This window comes from Penaeus chinensis, chromosome 37 (genome assembly GCF_019202785.1).
Source record: "Penaeus chinensis breed Huanghai No. 1 chromosome 37, ASM1920278v2, whole genome shotgun sequence".
Taxonomy (NCBI): domain Eukaryota; kingdom Metazoa; phylum Arthropoda; class Malacostraca; order Decapoda; family Penaeidae; genus Penaeus; species Penaeus chinensis.
In genome coordinates, this window is record NC_061855.1 from 13932472 (window position 1) to 13954971 (window position 22500).

Consider the following 22500-nt stretch of genomic DNA (forward strand, 5'->3'; position numbering starts at 1 on the left):
TAATGAGAGAGAGAGAGATATAATGAGAGAGAGAGAGATATAATGAGAGAGAGAGAGATATAATGAGAGAGAGAGAGATATAATGAGAGAGAGAGAGATATAATGAGAGAGAGAGAGATATAATGAGAGAGAGAGAGATATAATGAGAGAGAGAGAGATATAATGAGAGAGAGAGAGATATAATGAGAGAGAGAGAGATATAATGAGAGAGAGAGAGATATAATGAGAGAGAGAGAGATATAATGAGAGAGAGAGAGATATAATGAGAGAGAGAGAGATATAATGAGAGAGAGAGAGATATAATGAGAGAGAGAGAGATATAATGAGAGAGAGAGAGATATAATGAGAGAGAGAGAGATATAATGAGAGAGAGAGATATAATGAGAGAGAGAGAGATATAATGAGAGAGAGAGAGATATAATGAGAGAGAGAGAGATATAATGAGAGAGAGAGAGATATAATGAGAGAGAGAGAGATATAATGAGAGAGAGAGAGATATAATGAGAGAGAGAGAGATATAATGAGAGAGAGAGAGATATAATGAGAGAGAGAGAGATATAATGAGAGAGAGAGAGATATAATGAGAGAGAGAGAGAATATGAGAGAGAGAGAGATATAATGAGAGAGAGAGAGATATAATGAGAGAGAGAGAGATATAATGAGAGAGAGAGAGATATAATGAGAGAGAGAGAGATATAATGAGAGAGAGAGAGATATAATGAGAGAGAGAGAGATATAATGAGAGAGAGAGAGATATAATGAGAGAGAGAGAGATATAATGAGAGAGAGAGAGATATAATGAGAGAGAGAGAGATATAATGAGAGAGAGAGAGATATAATGAGAGAGAGAGAGATATAATGAGAGAGAGAGATATAATGAGAGAGAGAGATATAATGAGAGAGAGAGAGAGAATATGAGAGAGAGAGAGATATAATGAGAGAGAGAGAGATATAATGAGAGAGAGAGAGATATAATGAGAGAGAGAGAGATATAATGAGAGAGAGAGAGAGATATAATGAGAGAGAGAGAGATATAATGAGAGAGAGAGAGATATAATGAGAGAGAGAGAGATATAATGAGAGAGAGAGAGAGATATAATGAGAGAGAGAGAGATATAATGAGAGAGAGAGAGATATAATGAGAGAGAGAGAGATATAATGAGAGAGAGAGAGATATAATGAGAGAGAGAGAGATATAATGAGAGAGAGAGAGATATAATGAGAGAGAGAGAGATATAATGAGAGAGAGAGAGATATAATGAGAGAGAGAGAGATATAATGAGAGAGAGAGAGATATAATGAGAGAGAGAGAGATATAATGAGAGAGAGAGAGATATAATGAGAGAGAGAGAGATATAATGAGAGAGAGAGAGATATAATGAGAGAGAGAGAGATATAATGAGAGAGAGAGAGATATAATGAGAGAGAGAGAGATATAATGAGAGAGAGAGAGATATAATGAGAGAGAGAGATATAATGAGAGAGAGAGAGATATAATGAGAGAGAGAGAGATATAATGAGAGAGAGAGAGATATAATGAGAGAGAGAGAGATATAATGAGAGAGAGAGAGATATAATGAGAGAGAGAGAGATATAATGAGAGAGAGAGAGATATAATGAGAGAGAGAGAGATATAATGAGAGAGAGAGAGATATAATGAGAGAGAGAGAGATATAATGAGAGAGAGAGAGATATAATGAGAGAGAGAGAGATATAATGAGAGAGAGAGAGATATAATGAGAGAGAGAGAGATATAATGAGAGAGAGAGAGATATAATGAGAGAGAGAGAGATATAATGAGAGAGAGAGAGATATAATGAGAGAGAGAGAGATATAATGAGAGAGAGAGAGATATAATGAGAGAGAGAGAGATATAATGAGAGAGAGAGAGATATAATGAGAGAGAGAGAGATATAATGAGAGAGAGAGAGATATAATGAGAGAGAGAGATATAATGAGAGAGAGAGAGATATAATGAGAGAGAGAGAGATATAATGAGAGAGAGAGATATAATGAGAGAGAGAGAGAGAGATATAATGAGAGAGAGAGAGATATAATGAGAGAGAGAGAGATATAATGAGAGAGAGAGAGATATAATGAGAGAGAGAGAGATATAATGAGAGAGAGAGAGATATAATGAGAGAGAGAGAGATATAATGAGAGAGAGAGATATAATGAGAGAGAGAGAGATATAATGAGAGAGAGAGAGATATAATGAGAGAGAGAGAGATATAATGAGAGAGAGAGAGATATAATGAGAGAGAGAGAGATATAATGAGAGAGAGAGAGATATAATGAGAGAGAGAGAGATATAATGAGAGAGAGAGAGATATAATGAGAGAGAGAGAGATATAATGAGAGAGAGAGAGATATAATGAGAGAGAGAGAGATATAATGAGAGAGAGAGAGATATAATGAGAGAGAGAGAGATATAATGAGAGAGAGAGAGATATAATGAGAGAGAGAGAGATATAATGAGAGAGAGAGAGATATAATGAGAGAGAGAGAGAGATATAATGAGAGAGAGAGAGATATAATGAGAGAGAGAGAGATATAATGAGAGAGAGAGAGATATAATGAGAGAGAGAGAGATATAATGAGAGAGAGAGAGATATAATGAGAGAGAGAGAGATATAATGAGAGAGAGAGAGAGATATAATGAGAGAGAGAGAGATATAATGAGAGAGAGAGAGATATAATGAGAGAGAGAGAGATATAATGAGAGAGAGAGAGATATAATGAGAGAGAGAGAGAGATATAATGAGAGAGAGAGAGATATAATGAGAGAGAGAGAGATATAATGAGAGAGAGAGAGATATAATGAGAGAGAGAGAGATATAATGAGAGAGAGAGAGATATAATGAGAGAGAGAGAGATATAATGAGAGAGAGAGAGATATAATGAGAGAGAGAGAGAATATGGAGAGAGAGAGAGAGATATAATGAGAGAGAGAGAGATATAATGAGAGAGAGAGAGATATAATGAGAGAGAGAGAGATATAATGAGAGAGAGAGAGATATAATGAGAGAGAGAGATATAATGAGAGAGAGAGAGATATAATGAGAGAGAGAGATATAATGAGAGAGAGAGAGATATAATGAGAGAGAGAGAATGTTGAGAGAGAGAGAGATATAATGAGAGAGAGAGAGATATAATGAGAGAGAGAGAGATATAATGAGAGAGAGAGAGATATAATGAGAGAGAGAGAGATATAATGAGAGAGAGAGAGATATAATGAGAGAGAGAGAGATATAATGAGAGAGAGAGAGATATAATGAGAGAGAGAGAGATATAATGAGAGAGAGAGAGATATAATGAGAGAGAGAGAGATATAATGAGAGAGAGAGAGATATAATGAGAGAGAGAGAGAGATATAATGAGAGAGAGAGAGATATAATGAGAGAGAGAGAGATATAATGAGAGAGAGAGAGATATAATGAGAGAGAGAGAGATATAATGAGAGAGAGAGAGATATAATGAGAGAGAGAGAGATATAATGAGAGAGAGAGAGATATAATGAGAGAGAGAGAGATATAATGAGAGAGAGAGAGATATAATGAGAGAGAGAGAGAGATATAATGAGAGAGAGAGAGATATAATGAGAGAGAGAGAGATATAATGAGAGAGAGAGAGATATAATGAGAGAGAGAGAGATATAATGAGAGAGAGAGAGATATAATGAGAGAGAGAGAGATATAATGAGAGAGAGAGAGATATAATGAGAGAGAGAGAGATATAATGAGAGAGAGAGAGATATAATGAGAGAGAGAGAGATATAATGAGAGAGAGAGAGATATAATGAGAGAGAGAGAGATATAATGAGAGAGAGAGAGATATAATGAGAGAGAGAGAGATATAATGAGAGAGAGAGAGAATATGAGAGAGAGAGAGATATAATGAGAGAGAGAGAGATATAATGAGAGAGAGAGAGATATAATGAGAGAGAGAGAATGTGGGAGAGAGAGAGAGATATAATGAGAGAGAGAGAGATATAATGAGAGAGAGAGAGATATAATGAGAGAGAGAGAGATATAATGAGAGAGAGAGAGATATAATGAGAGAGAGAGAGATATAATGAGAGAGAGAGAGATATAATGAGAGAGAGAGAGATATAATGAGAGAGAGAGAGATATAATGAGAGAGAGAGAGATATAATGAGAGAGAGAGAGATATAATGAGAGAGAGAGAGAGAGAGATATAATGAGAGAGAGAGAGAGAGATATAATGAGAGAGAGAGATATAATGAGAGAGAGAGAGATATAATGAGAGAGAGAGAGATATAATGAGAGAGAGAGAGATATAATGAGAGAGAGAGAGATATAATGAGAGAGAGAGAGATATAATGAGAGAGAGAGAGATATAATGAGAGAGAGAGAGAGATATAATGAGAGAGAGAGAGATATAATGAGAGAGAGAGAGATATAATGAGAGAGAGAGAGATATAATGAGAGAGAGAGAGATATAATGAGAGAGAGAGAGATATAATGAGAGAGAGAGAGATATAATGAGAGAGAGAGAGATATAATGAGAGAGAGAGAGATATAATGAGAGAGAGAGAGATATAATGAGAGAGAGAGAGAATATGAGAGAGAGAGAGATATAATGAGAGAGAGAGAGATATAATGAGAGAGAGAGAGATATAATGAGAGAGAGAGAGATATAATGAGAGAGAGAGAGATATAATGAGAGAGAGAGAGATATAATGAGAGAGAGAGAGATATAATGAGAGAGAGAGAGATATAATGAGAGAGAGAGAGATATAATGAGAGAGAGAGAGATATAATGAGAGAGAGAGAGATATAATGAGAGAGAGAGAGATATAATGAGAGAGAGAGAGATATAATGAGAGAGAGAGAGATATAATGAGAGAGAGAGAGATATAATGAGAGAGAGAGAGATATAATGAGAGAGAGAGAGATATAATGAGAGAGAGAGAGATATAATGAGAGAGAGAGAGATATAATGAGAGAGAGAGAGATATAATGAGAGAGAGAGAGATATAATGAGAGAGAGAGAGATATAATGAGAGAGAGAGAGATATAATGAGAGAGAGAGAGATATAATGAGAGAGAGAGAGATATAATGAGAGAGAGAGAGATATAATGAGAGAGAGAGAGATATAATGAGAGAGAGAGAGATATAATGAGAGAGAGAGAGATATAATGAGAGAGAGAGAGAGATATAATGAGAGAGAGAGAGATATAATGAGAGAGAGAGAGATATAATGAGAGAGAGAGAGATATAATGAGAGAGAGAGAGATATAATGAGAGAGAGAGAGATATAATGAGAGAGAGAGAGATATAATGAGAGAGAGAGAGATATAATGAGAGAGAGAGAGATATAATGAGAGAGAGAGAGATATAATGAGAGAGAGAGATATAATGAGAGAGAGAGAGATATAATGAGAGAGAGAGAGATATAATGAGAGAGAGAGAGATATAATGAGAGAGAGAGAGATATAATGAGAGAGAGAGAGATATAATGAGAGAGAGAGAGATATAATGAGAGAGAGAGAGATATGAGAGAGAGAGAGATATAATGAGAGAGAGAGAGATATAATGAGAGAGAGAGAGATATAATGAGAGAGAGAGAGATATAATGAGAGAGAGAGAGATATAATGAGAGAGAGAGAGATATAATGAGAGAGAGAGAGATATAATGAGAGAGAGAGAGATATAATGAGAGAGAGAGAGATATAATGAGAGAGAGAGAGAGATATAATGAGAGAGAGAGAGATATAATGAGAGAGAGAGAGATATAATGAGAGAGAGAGAGATATAATGAGAGAGAGAGAGATATAATGAGAGAGAGAGAGATATAATGAGAGAGAGAGAGAGATATAATGAGAGAGAGAGAGATATAATGAGAGAGAGAGAGATATAATGAGAGAGAGAGAGATATAATGAGAGAGAGAGAGATATAATGAGAGAGAGAGAGATATAATGAGAGAGAGAGAGATATAATGAGAGAGAGAGAGATATAATGAGAGAGAGAGAGATATAATGAGAGAGAGAGAGATATAATGAGAGAGAGAGAATGAGATGAGAGAGAGAGAGATATAATGAGAGAGAGAGAGATATAATGAGAGAGAGAGAGATATAATGAGAGAGAGAGAGATATAATGAGAGAGAGAGAGATATAATGAGAGAGAGAGAGATATAATGAGAGAGAGAGAGATATAATGAGAGAGAGAGAGATATAATGAGAGAGAGAGAGATATAATGAGAGAGAGAGAGATATAATGAGAGAGAGAGAGATATAATGAGAGAGAGAGAGATATAATGAGAGAGAGAGAGATATAATGAGAGAGAGAGAGATATAATGAGAGAGAGAGAGATATAATGAGAGAGAGAGAGATATAATGAGAGAGAGAGAGAGATATAATGAGAGAGAGAGAGATATAATGAGAGAGAGAGAGATATAATGAGAGAGAGAGAGATATAATGAGAGAGAGAGAGATATAATGAGAGAGAGAGAGATATAATGAGAGAGAGAGAGATATAATGAGAGAGAGAGAGATATAATGAGAGAGAGAGAGATATAATGAGAGAGAGAGAGATATAATGAGAGAGAGAGAGATATAATGAGAGAGAGAGAGATATAATGAGAGAGAGAGAGAGATATAATGAGAGAGAGAGAGATATAATGAGAGAGAGAGAGATATAATGAGAGAGAGAGAGATATAATGAGAGAGAGAGAGATATAATGAGAGAGAGAGAGATATAATGAGAGAGAGAGAGATATAATGAGAGAGAGAGAGATATAATGAGAGAGAGAGAGATATAATGAGAGAGAGAGAGATATAATGAGAGAGAGAGAGATATAATGAGAGAGAGAGAGATATAATGAGAGAGAGAGAGATATAATGAGAGAGAGAGAATGTTGAGAGAGAGAGAGATATAATGAGAGAGAGAGAGATATAATGAGAGAGAGAGAATGTGGGAGAGAGAGAGAGATATAATGAGAGAGAGAGAGATATAATGAGAGAGAGAGAGATATAATGAGAGAGAGAGAGATATAATGAGAGAGAGAGAGATATAATGAGAGAGAGAGAGATATAATGAGAGAGAGAGAGATATAATGAGAGAGAGAGAGATATAATGAGAGAGAGAGAGAGATATAATGAGAGAGAGAGAGACTGGAGACAGAGACAGAGACAGAGACAGAGACAGAGACAGAGACAGAGACAGAGACAGAGACAGAGACAGAGACAGAGACAGAGACAGAGACAGAGACAGAGAGAGAATGAGAGAGAGAGAGATATAATGAGAGAGAGAGAGATATAATGAGAGAGAGAGAGAATGTGATGAGAGAGAGAGAATGTGAGAGAGAGACAATGTGAGAGAGAGAGAATGAGAGACAGAGAGAGAGAGAATGTGAAGAGAGAGAGAGAAAGTGAGAGAGAGAGAATGTGAAGAGAGAGAGAGAGATATAATGAGAGAGAGAGAGAATATGAGAGAGAGAGAGAAGAATGTGAGAGAGAGAGAGATATAATGAGAGAGAGAGAATGTGAAGAGAGAGAGAGAGAGATATAATGAGAGAGAGAGAATGTGATGAGAGAGAGAGAGATATAATGAGAGAGAGAGAATGTGAGAGAGAGACAATGTGAGAGAGAGAGAGACAATGTGAGAGAGAGAGGAATATGAGAGAGAGAGAGACAATGTGAGAGAGGAGAGAGAATGAGAGACAGAGAGAGAGAGAATATGGAGAGAGAGAGAGATATAATGAGAGAGAGAGAATGAGAGAATGAGAGAGAGAGAATGGTGAGAGAGAGAGAGACTGGAGACAGAGACAGAGACAGAGAGAGAGAGAATATGGAGAGAGAGAGAGATATAATGAGAGAGAGAGAGAATATGGAGAGAGAGAGAGATATAATGAGAGAGAGAGAGATATAATGAGAGAGAGAGAGAGGACAATGTGAGAGAGAGAGAGATATAATGAGAGAGAGAGAGATATAATGAGAGAGAGAGAGATATAATGAGAGAGAGAGAGATATAATGAGAGAGAGAGAGGAATATGAGAGAGAGAGAGAATGAGAGACAAGAGAGAGAGAGAGATATAATGAGAGAGAGAGAGACAATGTGAGAGAGAGACAATGTGAGAGAGAGAGAATGTGGGAGAGAGAGAGAGAGACAGAGAGACTGGGAGACAGAGAGACTGGGAGACAGAGAGACAGGGAGACAGAGAGACTGGGAGACAGAGAGACAGAGAGACTGGGAGACAGAGAGACTGGGAGACAGAGAGACAGAGAGAGAGAGAGATATAATGAGAGAGAGAGAATGAGTGAGAGAGAGAATGTGGAGAGAGAGAGAGAGGAATGTGAGAGAGAGAGAGAATGTGGGAGAGAGAGAGAGGACAATGTGAGAGAGAGAGAATGTTGAGAGAGAGAGAGACAATGTGAGAGAGGAGAGAGACAGAGAGAGAGAGACTGGAGACAGAGACAGAGAGAGAGAGAGATATAATGAGAGAGAGAGAGAGGAATATGAGAGAGAGAGAGATATAATGAGAGAGAGAGAGATATAATGAGAGAGAGAGAGATATAATGAGAGAGAGAGAATGTTGAGAGAGAGAGAGACTGGAGACAGAGACAGAGACAGAGAGAGAATGAGAGACAAGAGAGAGAGAGAGGAATGTGAGAGAGAGAGAATGATGAGAGAGAGAGAGATATAATGAGAGAGAGAGAATGAGAGAGAGAGGAATGTGAGAGAGAGACAATGTGAAGAGAGAGAGAGAATGTGAAGAGAGAGAGAGAATGTTGAGAGAGAGAGAGATATAATGAGAGAGAGAGAATGAGACAGAGAGAGAATGAGAGAATGAGAGAGAGAGTCAACATAGACACATTACTTATTAGATGTTCGGGAATTTGATGCCAGTTAAATATCAAATCAAATTTGAGATTGGCTGCCTATGCACCAATTGTGAAGAAAACAACCTACCACAACTTTTTCTGGAAATATCACAGAGACATCAATGCCAACTTGGAATAGACTTCAGATAATAAACATGTATGAACTTATGATCTTATGGACAGCTTTCATCATTTATTGAAGAATCTAGCAATGAGTCCCTGTGGTCATTGCAAAAGGACCTCAGTGCCACTGATCCAGACAGATGGAGCAGGTATGGCTACAGTACTTGGATATCATCATAACTTATGGATGTTATTAGCCATTTCTCTGTAATTTTCTTGATATACTTCATGCCTATTCTACTAATCAACATATCTCTGTAGTTTCTCTATAAGGCTCATTATCACAACAGACATCCTGATCAATCAAAAATCAATAATTAGTTTCTGCTTAAATAATTTTCTAAATTTCTGGAATAGGTTTACATCTCACAATACATCTTTTGGTAAGAATAGGCTCCCGTCAATATCTACAAACAAAAATGGGCACTAATAGTAGGAGGATTTAATAAATAAACACAATGTGAATGGCTTAAACCTCCTGTAATTTAAACAATAACTTGGGATTGAGTGAGTCTCAAGGGATGTTTACTCCAAAGAACCTCTACCTCAGCTGGGCTAAAATGTCACTCACAAGATTTTTGTGGGCATAACACCTAGTGAAGACAAACATACACTAATACCAGGGATCCCCGTTGTTCACTGCCCTGTTATTCATCATTTCACTCTTTTGTTACCAACGTTTTTTTGATGTATCATTAACCCCTATGATCTGAATGACGTGACATGAAAAAATTTGGCTTGAGGGGCGGGTGGTGTGAACATGCCGTCATGAGAATTTTGGGTGAAGACTGGGTTGGTGGAAATGACTTGCCACAGGTGTACAAAGCTCTTAGACTCAGTGGACATTTAGGAAGGGGCTTTGGCATCATTTCCACCAATAAACAAGTACAGAATATACTATTTGTAAGCCAAGATTGGAGGAGCACCAGTAATTCATATTTGTTATATATTACTGGCCCAAATATACAATGAATAATAGATATCCCATGTACTATGCAATCCAACCACACCTATTCCTGTTGATGCCTCATGCTCCTACCACCCACTGGTTCTCGTATTCTTGCTACTGTTCTGCGACTAAAACACCATAAATACATACAAGGCAGTATGTGGAATTCCTCGATACCAAACTCCTTGGACTTTAATGTGTGTTTCAGGTCTAAATCACCACAAGTGGTTTTGCTGGGTTAAAATTTACCCAAATAGGCCTATGTAAGAAACTGCAGGATGTAACTGCTCAACTTTATAGAATATTCGAATCATTTGTTGATCGTTACTGTTCCTACAACTTTATAACCTAAAAAAAACCAAAGAACAACACCCCTCCAATAGATAATTCAACGTAAAATACTATTATGAGGAACAAACACAAAAATACACCCGTAGATACATCCACAATCCAGGTAAACTTACCTCAACTTCGACTTCGCACCAATTCCCGCTGGAACAGGAAAAAAATCCAATCAAAATACATGAAAAATAAACCTAAACCGTCTCAAAAACGTCCAGCCACCTATAATAGTCAACAGAGACGTGTAATGAAACAAGAAAAGTGTAATATAGACTTCGATAAAACTCACCGAACGGAAAAGTTTTGTTTATCGATCCGCCCACTCACGGTGACACGACGCGATGTTAACTCCGTGTTGTGTTCGAGAGAAAAAGGTTCCTTATCGCCACATTCACTGCGGTCCAATATTTATTTCGTTGTCCATTTCTTTATATATTACTTTATCTATTTCTTCATCTGTTTCCTTATCTATTTCTATATCTATTTCCTTATCTATTTCTTTATCTATTTCTTTATCTACTTATTTATCTATTTCTTTATTGCCAATGAGAATCCTATTTTATCATTCATCCTGGTACTAGTTCAAATACTAAAACTAATTTTATTACTACTGTTGATAGAATATGAAATATGATGAAAACAATGGGAATGGTACTACTGAAATTATATTATAATAATAATAACAAAAATAATAACATTAATGATAATGATAATGATAACAATTGTGTAATGATAATAACAATGATATTAATAACAATAATAATGATAATATCAATAATGATAATAATGATAATAATAATAATGATGATAATAATAATAATGATACTAATATTAATAACAACAACAACAACAACAATAATAAAAATAATGATAATAATGATAATAATAAATCCTAATAACTATAGTAATGATAATAATAATGATAGTAATGAAAATAATGTTGATAATGATAATGATAATAATAATAATGATGTTAGTAATGATAATGATAATAAAAATAATAATGATAATGATTATACTAATAACAATAATAAAAATAATGATAATAATGATGATAATAATAATAATAACAACAATAATAATAATGATAATAATAATAATAATAATAATAATAATAATGATAATAATAATAATAATAATAATAATAATAATAATAATAATAATAATAATAATTATTATTATTATTATTATTATTATTATCATTATCATTATTATTATTATTATTATTGTTATTATTATTATTATTATCATTATAATGGTAATAATATGATAATGATAATTAATATTGTTGTTATTCGGATTATCATTATGATAATGATAATGATGATGATAATAATAATAATAACAATAACAATAATAATAATAATAATAATAATAATAATATTACTATTATAATAATAATTATTATTATTAACGTTTTTATTATTATTACAGTTTTTATCATCATCATTATTATTATGATTATTATTATTATTATTGTTATTATTATTATTATTATTATTATTATTATTATTATTATTATTATTGTTATTGTTATTATTATTATTATTATGATTATTATTATCATTATCATCATTATTATTATTATAATTATTTTTACTACTGTTATTATCATTATCATCATCGTTATCATCGTCATCGTCACTGTTATTATTATTATTGTTATTATTATTATTATCATTATTATTATTATTACCATTATTATTATCATTATAATTACTATTATCATTATCATTATTATCATTATTAGAATTATTTTTATTATAGTGATTATTATTAATATAATCAAAGTGTTGTTTAAAAAAAAAAAAAAAAAAAAATGAGTGCTTCACGAATTACTAATATTAATTCGGTGACATTGTGCGTGTTTTAGTTTCCTCCGTTTGTTTACATCGCACGTGAACCAAACAATCCCGCGTTCACAAATTCTTGACCGCCCTTCTCCGTACAAAATTTTCAAGATGCTGAGGAATGCGGTAATTTCACTGATTTCGTTACTATTTGTGGTATTGGGAAAGTAACAGGGGATTTGATGTGTGTAGAAGTGTGGTAGAGTATTGTCGCCTTGTGTTTATCGTTAAGAATCGTTATTATTTTTCAGGTTGAACAGTCGCCTGCCTTTGTCGTTATATTTATATTATATGACCATGTTTTATGTGGCATATCTGTTTTATGTGATATATGATTTATAAGAAATTATAAATTATATCATTGCAAGATATTCAAGTTGCACGTGCATAAATATCGTAACCCTATTTAGTAACCAATAATTCTTCACCGGTAGAATGTTCATTTGAAGCTGGTTCTTATTGTTCAGTAAATCGAAGGTATTTGTTCATTATACCCGAAGTTAAATGTCTGACATTTTCAGATATACATTGCCTGTAGGTATGGGCTTCCTGGCATGAGAGCTCGGCCACTACACACAGCCACTGCCAACTTCTTTGAAAATGACATGCAGACACAGAAAGTTGAAAGGCTGGAAAAAAGTATGTGATTTTTCTTGAAGAATTGGTCATAGTTAATGTTTGGATGGAATCCCAGAAACAGTAGATGCCACCCATGAACAAGGGATTAAACAAAAAGAAGTCAACATTAATTGATATTCCATTAATCCCAAATGCATATTGTTTAATGAATATAGAATTTAGGATTTTACTTGCTTTTCAGTTGATGTAATATACTTCTATCTTTGTAGCAATAAACCAAGTGATGCTTCTTGGAAGAGTTGGGGCAGACCCAGAGAAACGGGGCACAGAACAGCACCCAGTTGTCACTTTTTCAATGGCCACACACACCAACTACCGCAAAGGAGAAGGTAATATCTCCCTGTTTCTTGAAGATGTCCTTCAGAGACCAACTTACAGTTTATCCAGTTGTAATTGTCTTTTTCCTTAATGTCTGTTTCTTTATATCCTTAGTCTAGAACTAATGATCTTTTTATTCATCTAGCTTACAAAGAAGGTAACAAAGAGTTTTGGGTTACCTGTTTAGTCTACTAAAGGGGTGGCCACACATGTTTTTTCAGTAACAAGTCAGAGGTAATTTCAACTATTCCACTTCCCTTATCTTGTGAGTCTGCATAATCTACTACTTGGTCAGAAGTAGAAGCTGAAGATTTCTATTGTGGAATTGGCAAAGCAGACATGGCAATAAAATTTGTAGTTGGCCAAGAAAAGAATAGTCAATTACACAAATAAGAATAATCATATATATTTCAATTAATATAATTATTAAATAGATATATCATTTTGTATCCTTATACTTTTCAAATGTTTGTTATTTTTACACAGACATGCAATTGAAAGTATCCGTGAAGTCATCGTTGTTTATCTAAGCATGGCTTTCAAGTTCCTCAAAGGAGCTTGTCTATATTATCTTCCAGACAAAGTTCTTGCAGCAGATTGTGATACGCACTTTTACTATTTCTTCTCAGCAACCATGAAAGAACTCATATGTGTTGTTTTAGTAATTGTTAATCCTCCGTTCCTACAAAAGATGACCAATAACTTGTGGGGAGGGCTGTGTGGGTAACCGCAGATGCAGTGTTTGTCACTGAAATTGAGCAGACAGGCAATGGGTTCATATCACAAATGGGTTGCTAAAAAAGACGTTCAAGTGACAGTGCCTTGAGGAGAGGAATTGATAAAAAAAAGTTTGTTATCTCTTTTGGGTTAGAATGCAAAAAAAAAAACAAAAAAAAAAAACATATCTAACAATTTCAATATCATCATCCAACCATTGGTATCATGGTGGTAAGCTGTAGTTTCCTGTTTTCTGAATGTGTTACTACCCTTTGTGACAGATCAGACTGGTTCAGGAATCTTCTAATGAAAATGGATCAATTTATTTTCTAATATTCTCTCTACATCCATTATGAATACCAATATCTTTTTTTAAGTGAATTATGCTGAAAGGGTACAGTCTGAGGTACCTTCAAAAATGTATTTCTTTTGTTCTGACTCTTCTTTGAGTACTATTCCTGACCAACTAGCCTGAAATCTTGACTTTGAACCTGCTCAGTGGAAATTCGCTTAATTTCAGGAATGAGTAACAGAGAGTATTTAACAGCTTCACTATCATTTAGGAACATTGCATTTGTCATCCTGAAATTTACTATCATACAGGCTCATAATTAAAACTGACACAAAGTCTAAAAGTATGTGATTATAAAACTCAAAATTATGTAATAATTTCACAAAAAAAAATAGAAACATAAGATACTCCTTAAAACATTCTATTACATGTGGTGCTATAGTAAAAAATATACATTTCAGTATGAATTTTGCACTTTTTAGCATGATAATTGGTGGTTTCATGTTGTGAGATAACTGAAATATGAGCCTTTACTATAATGGGTTGAAACTTATTTTCTTGTTGTAAGGGAAGAATCACAAATGTAGATAAATGTATGAATGAGAATAGATATCTTCACTTTTCAAGAGATGTATATGACCAGTCTCAATAATACCTTCATCTGAATGGAAACTGGTCAAATACATCTCTTGCACTGTGCAGATATTTATTCTCATTTATACCCTTTTCTATATTTATTGCAATGAATACTTGTTCGAGAACATTTCACAAAACTATACTACAGGGTTATCACATTTTCCTATTGGCATTGGGTTAAACTGCAACATCCCTTATGGGATGTTTATTGGATAGCAATAAACATACTTAGAATAATTTAGTATGAGTGTATGGTTCTTGTAGGGTCCTCCATCTTCCCCTTCACAACCCTCTAGCATCTCCCTGGAATACCAATATGTGTGCCATAGCTGCTTTATAAATACCTGGTTTCTATGTGTCATTGTCAAAATTAGTGGGGATATTTTGGTAATATTTTATAATGGTTCCTATTTTACCAAGTTATACACAATTATTTAAAGTTTGGAACTTATTTTTTAGACTTTGGGAGGTTATCCTTTTTGGGTACCCCACTTGGGGTGGGTTTTCTACACTATGTTAATCTAATATCATCAGGAAGGGTGATATCCTTTGTCTGAGGACCATATACAAAATTGATTAAATATTTTATTTTCTGTTATTTTTGTTGTGTTATTACCTTATTATCTACAGAGTTTGGTAAAAGAGAAAACATTGCAACAATTCATTTTGGGGGATGAGTCATCAAATTTCTAGAAACAAAGGAAATGTAGAAAGTACTCCATAGTCAGACAGAAAAGAGAAAAAAAAGACTCTCTCTCATTATTTCTCCTTTACGCTAACCATTTTCAGCTTTTATAAAATTATATTTATTATCAGTATATTTTATTCATTACTTATTTCCTGTGATCTGTTCCCAGACCTCATTCAGCAGACTGACTGGCACCGCATTGCAGTGTTCAAGCCGTACCTTCGCGAGACAGTCTACCGCTACCTGACCAAAGGCCAGAGAGTGATGGTTCAAGGACGGCTTGGCTACCTGGAGCGAAGAGACCCTGAAAATAACTCTATTGTCATGAAGTCAGCGACAATTGTTGCTGATGATGTTGTTTTCTTTAATAAGGGGGAGGGTAGTGGTTATTAGTATTTGTAACAATTAGAAAGAAAATATAAGATATAATGACTAGTGATGTGAAATAATTTCTTAATCATTTGCTTTGTTTCTGAAAGAGAATCTACAGCACTGATGTGACTCCTTTGGCAGCTTTTTGTATAATCCATTTTCCTGTCTTTGTCAAGAAATGAAACCAAAGATGTACTGGTCTATTTAGAGAAAAAGGTGATAATAAAATCAAAATCAAATTTTTCTTATCTACCTTATCAATTGGTCTCACTTTTGTTTCAAGTTTAGGATTATATTTCATGACATGAGAGATGCAAGAAAAGCTGTATATTGTAAATATCAGCAAGTATTCAAATAATTGCGTCTATTCATGTTTTAAACTTGATATGCCTATAACTGATGATTGTGAGAATCTAGATTTCTCTTTTTGTCTTTATCAGGAGAGACCATCATAATGTGACTTTCTTACTTTCTTTTATTACTGAAAAAATTGAAGTCTGTTTAAATTATGAATTATATTAACAGGCAAATAGAAGATTTAATTGTAAAACTAAAATATGTATTTTTTTCATGAGCTAATGTGAGTCAAACAAGTTATACATTTGAAAAAAAGGCACAACTAAGGCAACCTGTAATATAACTGCTGTGCCTTCCTTGTTTAAGAACATGTATATATTATCAAGTTATTAAAATACAGAAAAGGAGCTTGTGTTGCTGCATATAATTGATATTTAAAGTTGGTATAGTGTGTTTGTAGCATGTATGCTCAATTAATAACCAAGAAATTTTGGTTAATGCCATATAGATGTCTTTTGTATTACAGTTGTTTGAATAAACTTTAGATAATAATTGGAAGTTTTGACTTGCTGTTCAGATGGGAAAATCAGAAAGTAAATATATAATGTTTTGGATTGGACATTGAAATATACTTTGAACATTTACCATGGCATTTACAATAATAATATGGTTGTTTATTGTAGAAACATGGTAATGATGAAATTACATCTAAGCTTTTAATAAACTGATTTGTAAAAGCATTATATTGAAAATGTATATCAGGGTATGTAATAACCCAAATAGTCTTTGATTACAAATTACAAATGAGAAGATATAGACTAGAGAGGAAGACAGGGACCATTTGACAGAACCTCTCACATTACTGCAGAACTAGTAAGCAAAGAAAATTGCCAGAGGTCACAGTGGCCAAAGAAGGGAAATGATGGAGATTTCAAATGATGAGTGTACTCCATGAACAAACCTCAGACCGAGTAGTAATCTGCTTTCTCAATTATAAGCCAGAATGTTCTAATAACCTGGTGGCTAGTGTTCAATTTTATAAATATTCATACAATTTCTCTCTTGTTTATTAATTAGTGAGCATAAATTATCAGTACAATTTCACCCTCACAAACAGTCACAAACAGGCAGAATTGTTCACTATTTTGATAAAACAAAAGGAGCGAGGATAAGAAAAAGTAGTTGGCTGCAATCACAAATTTATGGACTTATAAATCAAAACAATTACAAAAAGAAAATTACAGTAGAAAAAGCAAAACCATCTTTCTCAGTTATCCCCCCAATCCCTTGCCCGTTGTTGTCGTGGGGGGGCTTAGGAGGCAGAGACTGGGACCCAATGCTGGGGAACTCCCCAACCTTGGGACTCAGCCCTCGACTCAACAAATTTTACATGGTCTTTTTTTCCCCCTCCTACTTTTTCCTTTCTGTCCCTTCACCAACCCCTTCTACTATCCACTTCCTAAGGTGTGAGAGCCGTGCTGAAAGGATGAAAGGCTGACTTTGTGCCAGTCCTGAACGGCCTAAGGGAGCCATGGGGACGGTATTCCCCTGCTTTAGTTGTCTAGCCCTTACCCCTCAAGCGACCCTGAGGGGTGGACCGTTTCTCTCCCCAACATACTCTAGGCTTATCATGGCCAACAATGAATAACCATTAACCATTAACCATACCATTATTAGAGGCAAGCTTGCCTCTTCATCAAATAGCTCCACCAATCAAACTCGCCCGATTCCTTGACCCCAGGCTCTCCTTTGACCACGGCTCTGAACACTACAACTAATACCCCCTCCTCAATGCCGACTAGTACAGTATCCACCCTAATCAACACCCCAGGAGACATTTCTACACCCAACATGCTCAACTTCAACAACTTTACCCCCACAACCTTCTTCATCAACTACCCCATCCTCCCTTATACTACCTTACAACCTTATTGTCCACCTCCCCATAACACTACTTCCCTCAACACTACTTCCTCTTCCACATGCCCCCGTCCTTCTACTACCCCCATCTCTACAAAATTCTTAAATAATCTATTTAGCCCAGCCAAATGGGACCGATTTTTCGTGATCCCTCCCACAACTTCTCACACTTTCTGCTTTGACAACCTGTTTTCATTCCTCAAATGCATATACATCCTTCACTTGATCTAACCCCTATATATTACCTTACCCGACCTTAACCCATTTATTCGTCAATTCCTTTGCCCAACTTTGACAACTAATCACTAACTCAACCACCCTTCACTACCATTTACTAAAGTGCTACATGACCTTAGATGTCTAGCACATTTATTTTGCTTTTAACCATTAACCTTTCTCAGTTATCAACCTGTTAGTAGTGATATGCATGCTAGATATTATTTTAGTGAGAACGGCTCGGGGGTTCTTTTGGTCATCCTAGGGAAAATCCTCTAATCAGGCTAGTTTGCCAAACACATTTTAGGGGAAAGGCTGTCAGTAGAAATAATTAACAACATACTGCTTCATGTGGCCTGCTACTTTTCATGGAAGAAAATGCAAGTTAATTTTTATCCAAAGTGATGAAAGGAGACTGGTAAAAATGCTAGTCATGTCCATCTGAAAAATATTACAAGTACCAAGCTACTTTTGTATCGAGAAAGCAATGCTATGCTTATTTTTTGACCACGGAAATATATTGAACATCTATGTTAAGCTATTTTTAAATATTGCTCAACAAGATACCAATCCAGTGTTTAATAGAAGTAAATTTTATTAGGATAAGACATGAATCTGTTATAGAGTATAATGTACACCCCCAGTCATAAAGTTTAATCCCCTTGCCAGCATGTGTTCCCAGACATAACCCTTAACTCCTTGAGCAAATGGGCCACAACCAGATAGTCGGGGTTACTGGGTCATAAAACACGTGCAGTAGGCTGCAGAATTTCTTCACAGTCTCTGGTTGCTCATAGCAGTGGATGGAAATCGAATAACCAATGTCTGTCTTCTGCAACGAATTGGAGACAGCTGTTTCGAGAGTCGGCCCCAAGACCGTAGTTTTAGTCCTCGTTTGGCTTCTGATTTGGCTGTATCTTTTAGAACTGTCCCCACTGTACTTTGAGCATTATTTCTTATTCCATAGTGTTTGCATTTCTCTGGACAAATCTTGACATTTCTCCATTTCTCTTTTTAACTGTTCTTGTATCTAGAAGTCAGCAGGTTTTCTTTTCTTTTATCAACAGTTGTACGGTCACGTCTTGCATCTGTTGATTTTTCAAAATTCTACGGTATTTGTTTTTTCTGAACAGTTTCTGGCTTATGTTCACTTGAAATTTTAAATTGATCAAATTCTAGCATCTTGCATAACTCCTAATGAATCCCTGTTCCTACCCAGTCGCCTATCCTTTTGTGGTTTCGGGCATCTACAAATACATTATTGTCTCTTCTCTTTGCTGATCTATCAGGTCTAGTCTTTATATTATTTGCCATGAAAACGTTTAGAGCCATTCCTGTGGCATATTATTAGCTATGTCCTCCATTTGTTAAGTGAGACTCCCATGCGCTGGTTTTTCTTTCCGGCCCTCCTTCCTTTCTGCTGCCCTGCTTTTTCTTCAATCTTCAATCCAATCTTTTGCCCTGTCTTGTCATTACTTTTCTCAACACATTTCCTCGAACCAACTACTGATATACAAATTCGCTCGTCGACTTTCTTACTTGCAATCAGCCAATATTGTTCCTTGAATGGAGAATTTTGCAGCTGTCAGAGAAATTCCTTAAACTCATTTGTTGTCCAATCCAGGACGAATGCTGCATAGCGACGCTTACTCTTCTAACAATCCCATGGCTCTTTAAAACAGACATTTATATTCTTCCTTAAGACTCAGTGTCTGAATGACATCATTTGGCAACGACAGCATAATCAGGATTTTGCGCGGAAGCTGGGGACGCCTGAAATAAGGGGGCGCCTAGCACCGAAGGCACGCGCTCAGCCAGACGGGGTAGACTCACTCCTCGTGGCGATTTCTGACATTTTGAAGGCCTTTTCCAAGAATTTTTATGATGATTAATACTCAAATGTAACATCGGTAAGGCTCAGGAGAACCATACTCTTACGGATTTAGTAAGGAGTAAAGAGACATGTACCTATGCATTCAAATTTACTGGATATTATATGCCCATATAATTTTAACCGATAGTTTGTTACCACTACCATATTAACACTTTCACCAAAATTTTCGTACATTCCTCAATCTCATGTTGGGGCGAGGTCTATATAAGTAATTATATAGACCTTGTGTGGGGGTGCTACATGCTACACCAAGGGAGAGGACCGGCCCGCGAATTCACCAATGACTTCTATATGCGTTGGTGATTTCGATCTTTTCATTATCCGTACCACGTATTTATCATCCCAAGTTCTTCGTCAATATTTGAGCTGAACACTACAGGGGCGGATCCAGAACAATTCTGAAGGGAGGGCAGTTGATAAAGGGGGGCGCTTATAAACCTTCGGTAATTGATTGATATTGTACTATCACTATGTTGCTGTAGGAAATCAGTTTAGTTTACACCGTAGGTCATGCTCACTTTGAGTGGTTTGAAAATTGTTTATGGAAGGTTTTAGCCATGCTACTTTTTATACCCTGCCACTAACTCGACAGAGAAAGATTGTCATTCTGTGTTTTATAATGATTTGTTTTAAAATGATTTGACAATGAGAATGATAATTGCCGATTATATGTTTCGTTTTTGGATGATCCGAGAACGATGAAGCCCATGAGGTTCTTCCGTCAGTATATCAAATGTCATTTCATAGAATAGGGGCGCCGCACTTCCAACCGGGGGCGCCAGACCAGTTACATAGCAGCAAGGGGGGGGGGGGGATTGCCCCCAGTTGCCCCCCCTAAATCCAACACAGGAACACTGTACCTGAATCTTAACCATCCATATAGAGCAAAAGGTTGTTTTGTCTTTCGTACATACAAGAAAATGTATACCCTTTCTTGCACCAGTGATTAGAGTCAGTGTTAATCAGGGATATGGCAGATACAAAATGAAGGAGTCTCCCTGAAATGTCCCCTCGCCGAATTCCAGTGTCTGCAAGTTTTTTCTCTCTCAGAATACATTTCTAACTTCCAAGACTTCAATGTATTTCTTAGAAGACAAGACAGATTATTAAAAACTTTAAACATTTATAAACTTTCCATGTCGAATACCTCTCGATGACCAACCTAACCCACAGCTGCGTTTCTCCTCTTGGCCGTTACCTCTCTTATCGGCGCCTCCAAGTCCTCTTCGTTTTTTTTTTTTTTTTTAGTTGCGATTCTCTACCTTCAGGTGATGTAAATACCCCCCCCCCCTTCCAAGATTGTTTACCCCCCCCCACCAAGGGCCACATAAAAAAAAAAAAAAAAAAAAATGCACCTATTCAGATCCGGCTAAAGCTTTAAAAAGTCCCTTGAATGTCAACCTTATCACCAAGAATAAGCTTGTTTTGAAAGGTGCTGCTCTGATTATTTTGATAACTTTTCAGCTAAGGATTTAAACAAGACTGCATAATTTCATAGAGAAAGAGAAACGGGAAAAATGATTAACTCTACAGAGTTAATTCTCATTAAAGTTTCATACTTAGTGATCAAGGGTATTTCATACCCTCCTCTCCTTCCCCCTCAAAAAACAAAAACTATAGAATAAATATCTTCCTAAAGAAACATTATGCACTGTATTATCATATACCGTTATAGAGAATTGAAAAAAAAAAATAAATAAAGATCATTTACTCCAGGACAATCATCAGAAACACCTTTTGGAAAAGTGACTATTATTGCTGTAAGCTTTAGCCAAAAACATAATTATCTGACATCGGTGAATCGGGCACAATGTCAGAGTAAGAAAAGTGCGACGAACCTGTGAAGTTGAGCGAAAGTAGATAAAAGAAAACGATAAAAGTCACTGTAACAGGACGGACTCCACTAAAAACAAATGTAAAAACCTGGCATACACCTTAAGCATTGAAATGAAGGATTCAAACATTCTTGGGACCACTGGGAAAACAAAACGAAACAGGAAAACAAGTGAGAAAACACTGTAGATAAGATTTCACCGAGGAAAATGTATAGAAAATTGGTAAAATCTACGGTCGAAAGATAATTAGTAATGATTAAGAATAATATGAATAATGATGTTAATCATCATGTTAATAGCAATAATACTGATGATGGTCATATTGCTACTACTAATAGTGCTAGTACTACTACTACTACTATGAATTCTACTACTAATGATATAGTAATAATAGTAATAAAGATTATAATGATAATATCAATAAAAAATAATAATGATAATACTAATAATAATGATGATAATGATAATAATAATAATAATGATAATAATAATGATAATAATAATAATGATAATAATGATAATAATAATAATAATTATAATAATAACAATAATAATAAATATGA

At 35.1% G+C, this 22500-nt stretch overlaps 2 protein-coding genes across 5 annotated transcripts in view; one reads left to right on the forward strand and one right to left on the reverse strand.

The window, feature by feature from the left end:
• The window catches only part of LOC125045455 (COMM domain-containing protein 4-like), a 96833-nt gene extending 86175 nt beyond the window's left edge, over positions 1 to 10658 (reverse strand). Inside the window, exons 1-2 of one of the 4 annotated variants that reach the window (XM_047642724.1) lie at positions 10553 to 10658; positions 10386 to 10413 (exon numbers count right to left, since the gene is read on the reverse strand). The gene's annotated coding sequence lies outside the window, so the exon portion shown is untranslated. The remainder of the gene's footprint in view (positions 1 to 10385; positions 10414 to 10552) is intronic. The other 3 variants (XM_047642719.1, XM_047642722.1, XM_047642721.1) reach the window with 3 other exon arrangements.
• Positions 10659 to 12129: 1471 nt separating this feature from the next.
• LOC125045474 (single-stranded DNA-binding protein, mitochondrial-like) lies at positions 12130 to 16624 on the forward strand. The gene is made up of 4 exons (XM_047642754.1): positions 12130 to 12239; positions 12635 to 12752; positions 12962 to 13081; positions 15573 to 16624. Exons 1-4 carry the CDS (start codon positions 12225 to 12227, stop codon positions 15794 to 15796), a joined length of 477 nt encoding a protein of 158 aa, XP_047498710.1. The 5' UTR covers positions 12130 to 12224; the 3' UTR covers positions 15797 to 16624.
• The last annotated feature ends 5876 nt before the right edge of the window (positions 16625 to 22500 follow it).

Bases quoted from the DNA above. Each gene is read 5' to 3' on its own strand.
- LOC125045474 (XM_047642754.1), top strand. The intron at 12,753-12,961 runs GTATGTGATTTT...CTATCTTTGTAG, and splicing joins AGTTGAAAGGCTGGAAAAAA to CAATAAACCAAGTGATGCTT. The intron at 13,082-15,572 runs GTAATATCTCCC...ATCTGTTCCCAG, and splicing joins CAACTACCGCAAAGGAGAAG to ACCTCATTCAGCAGACTGAC.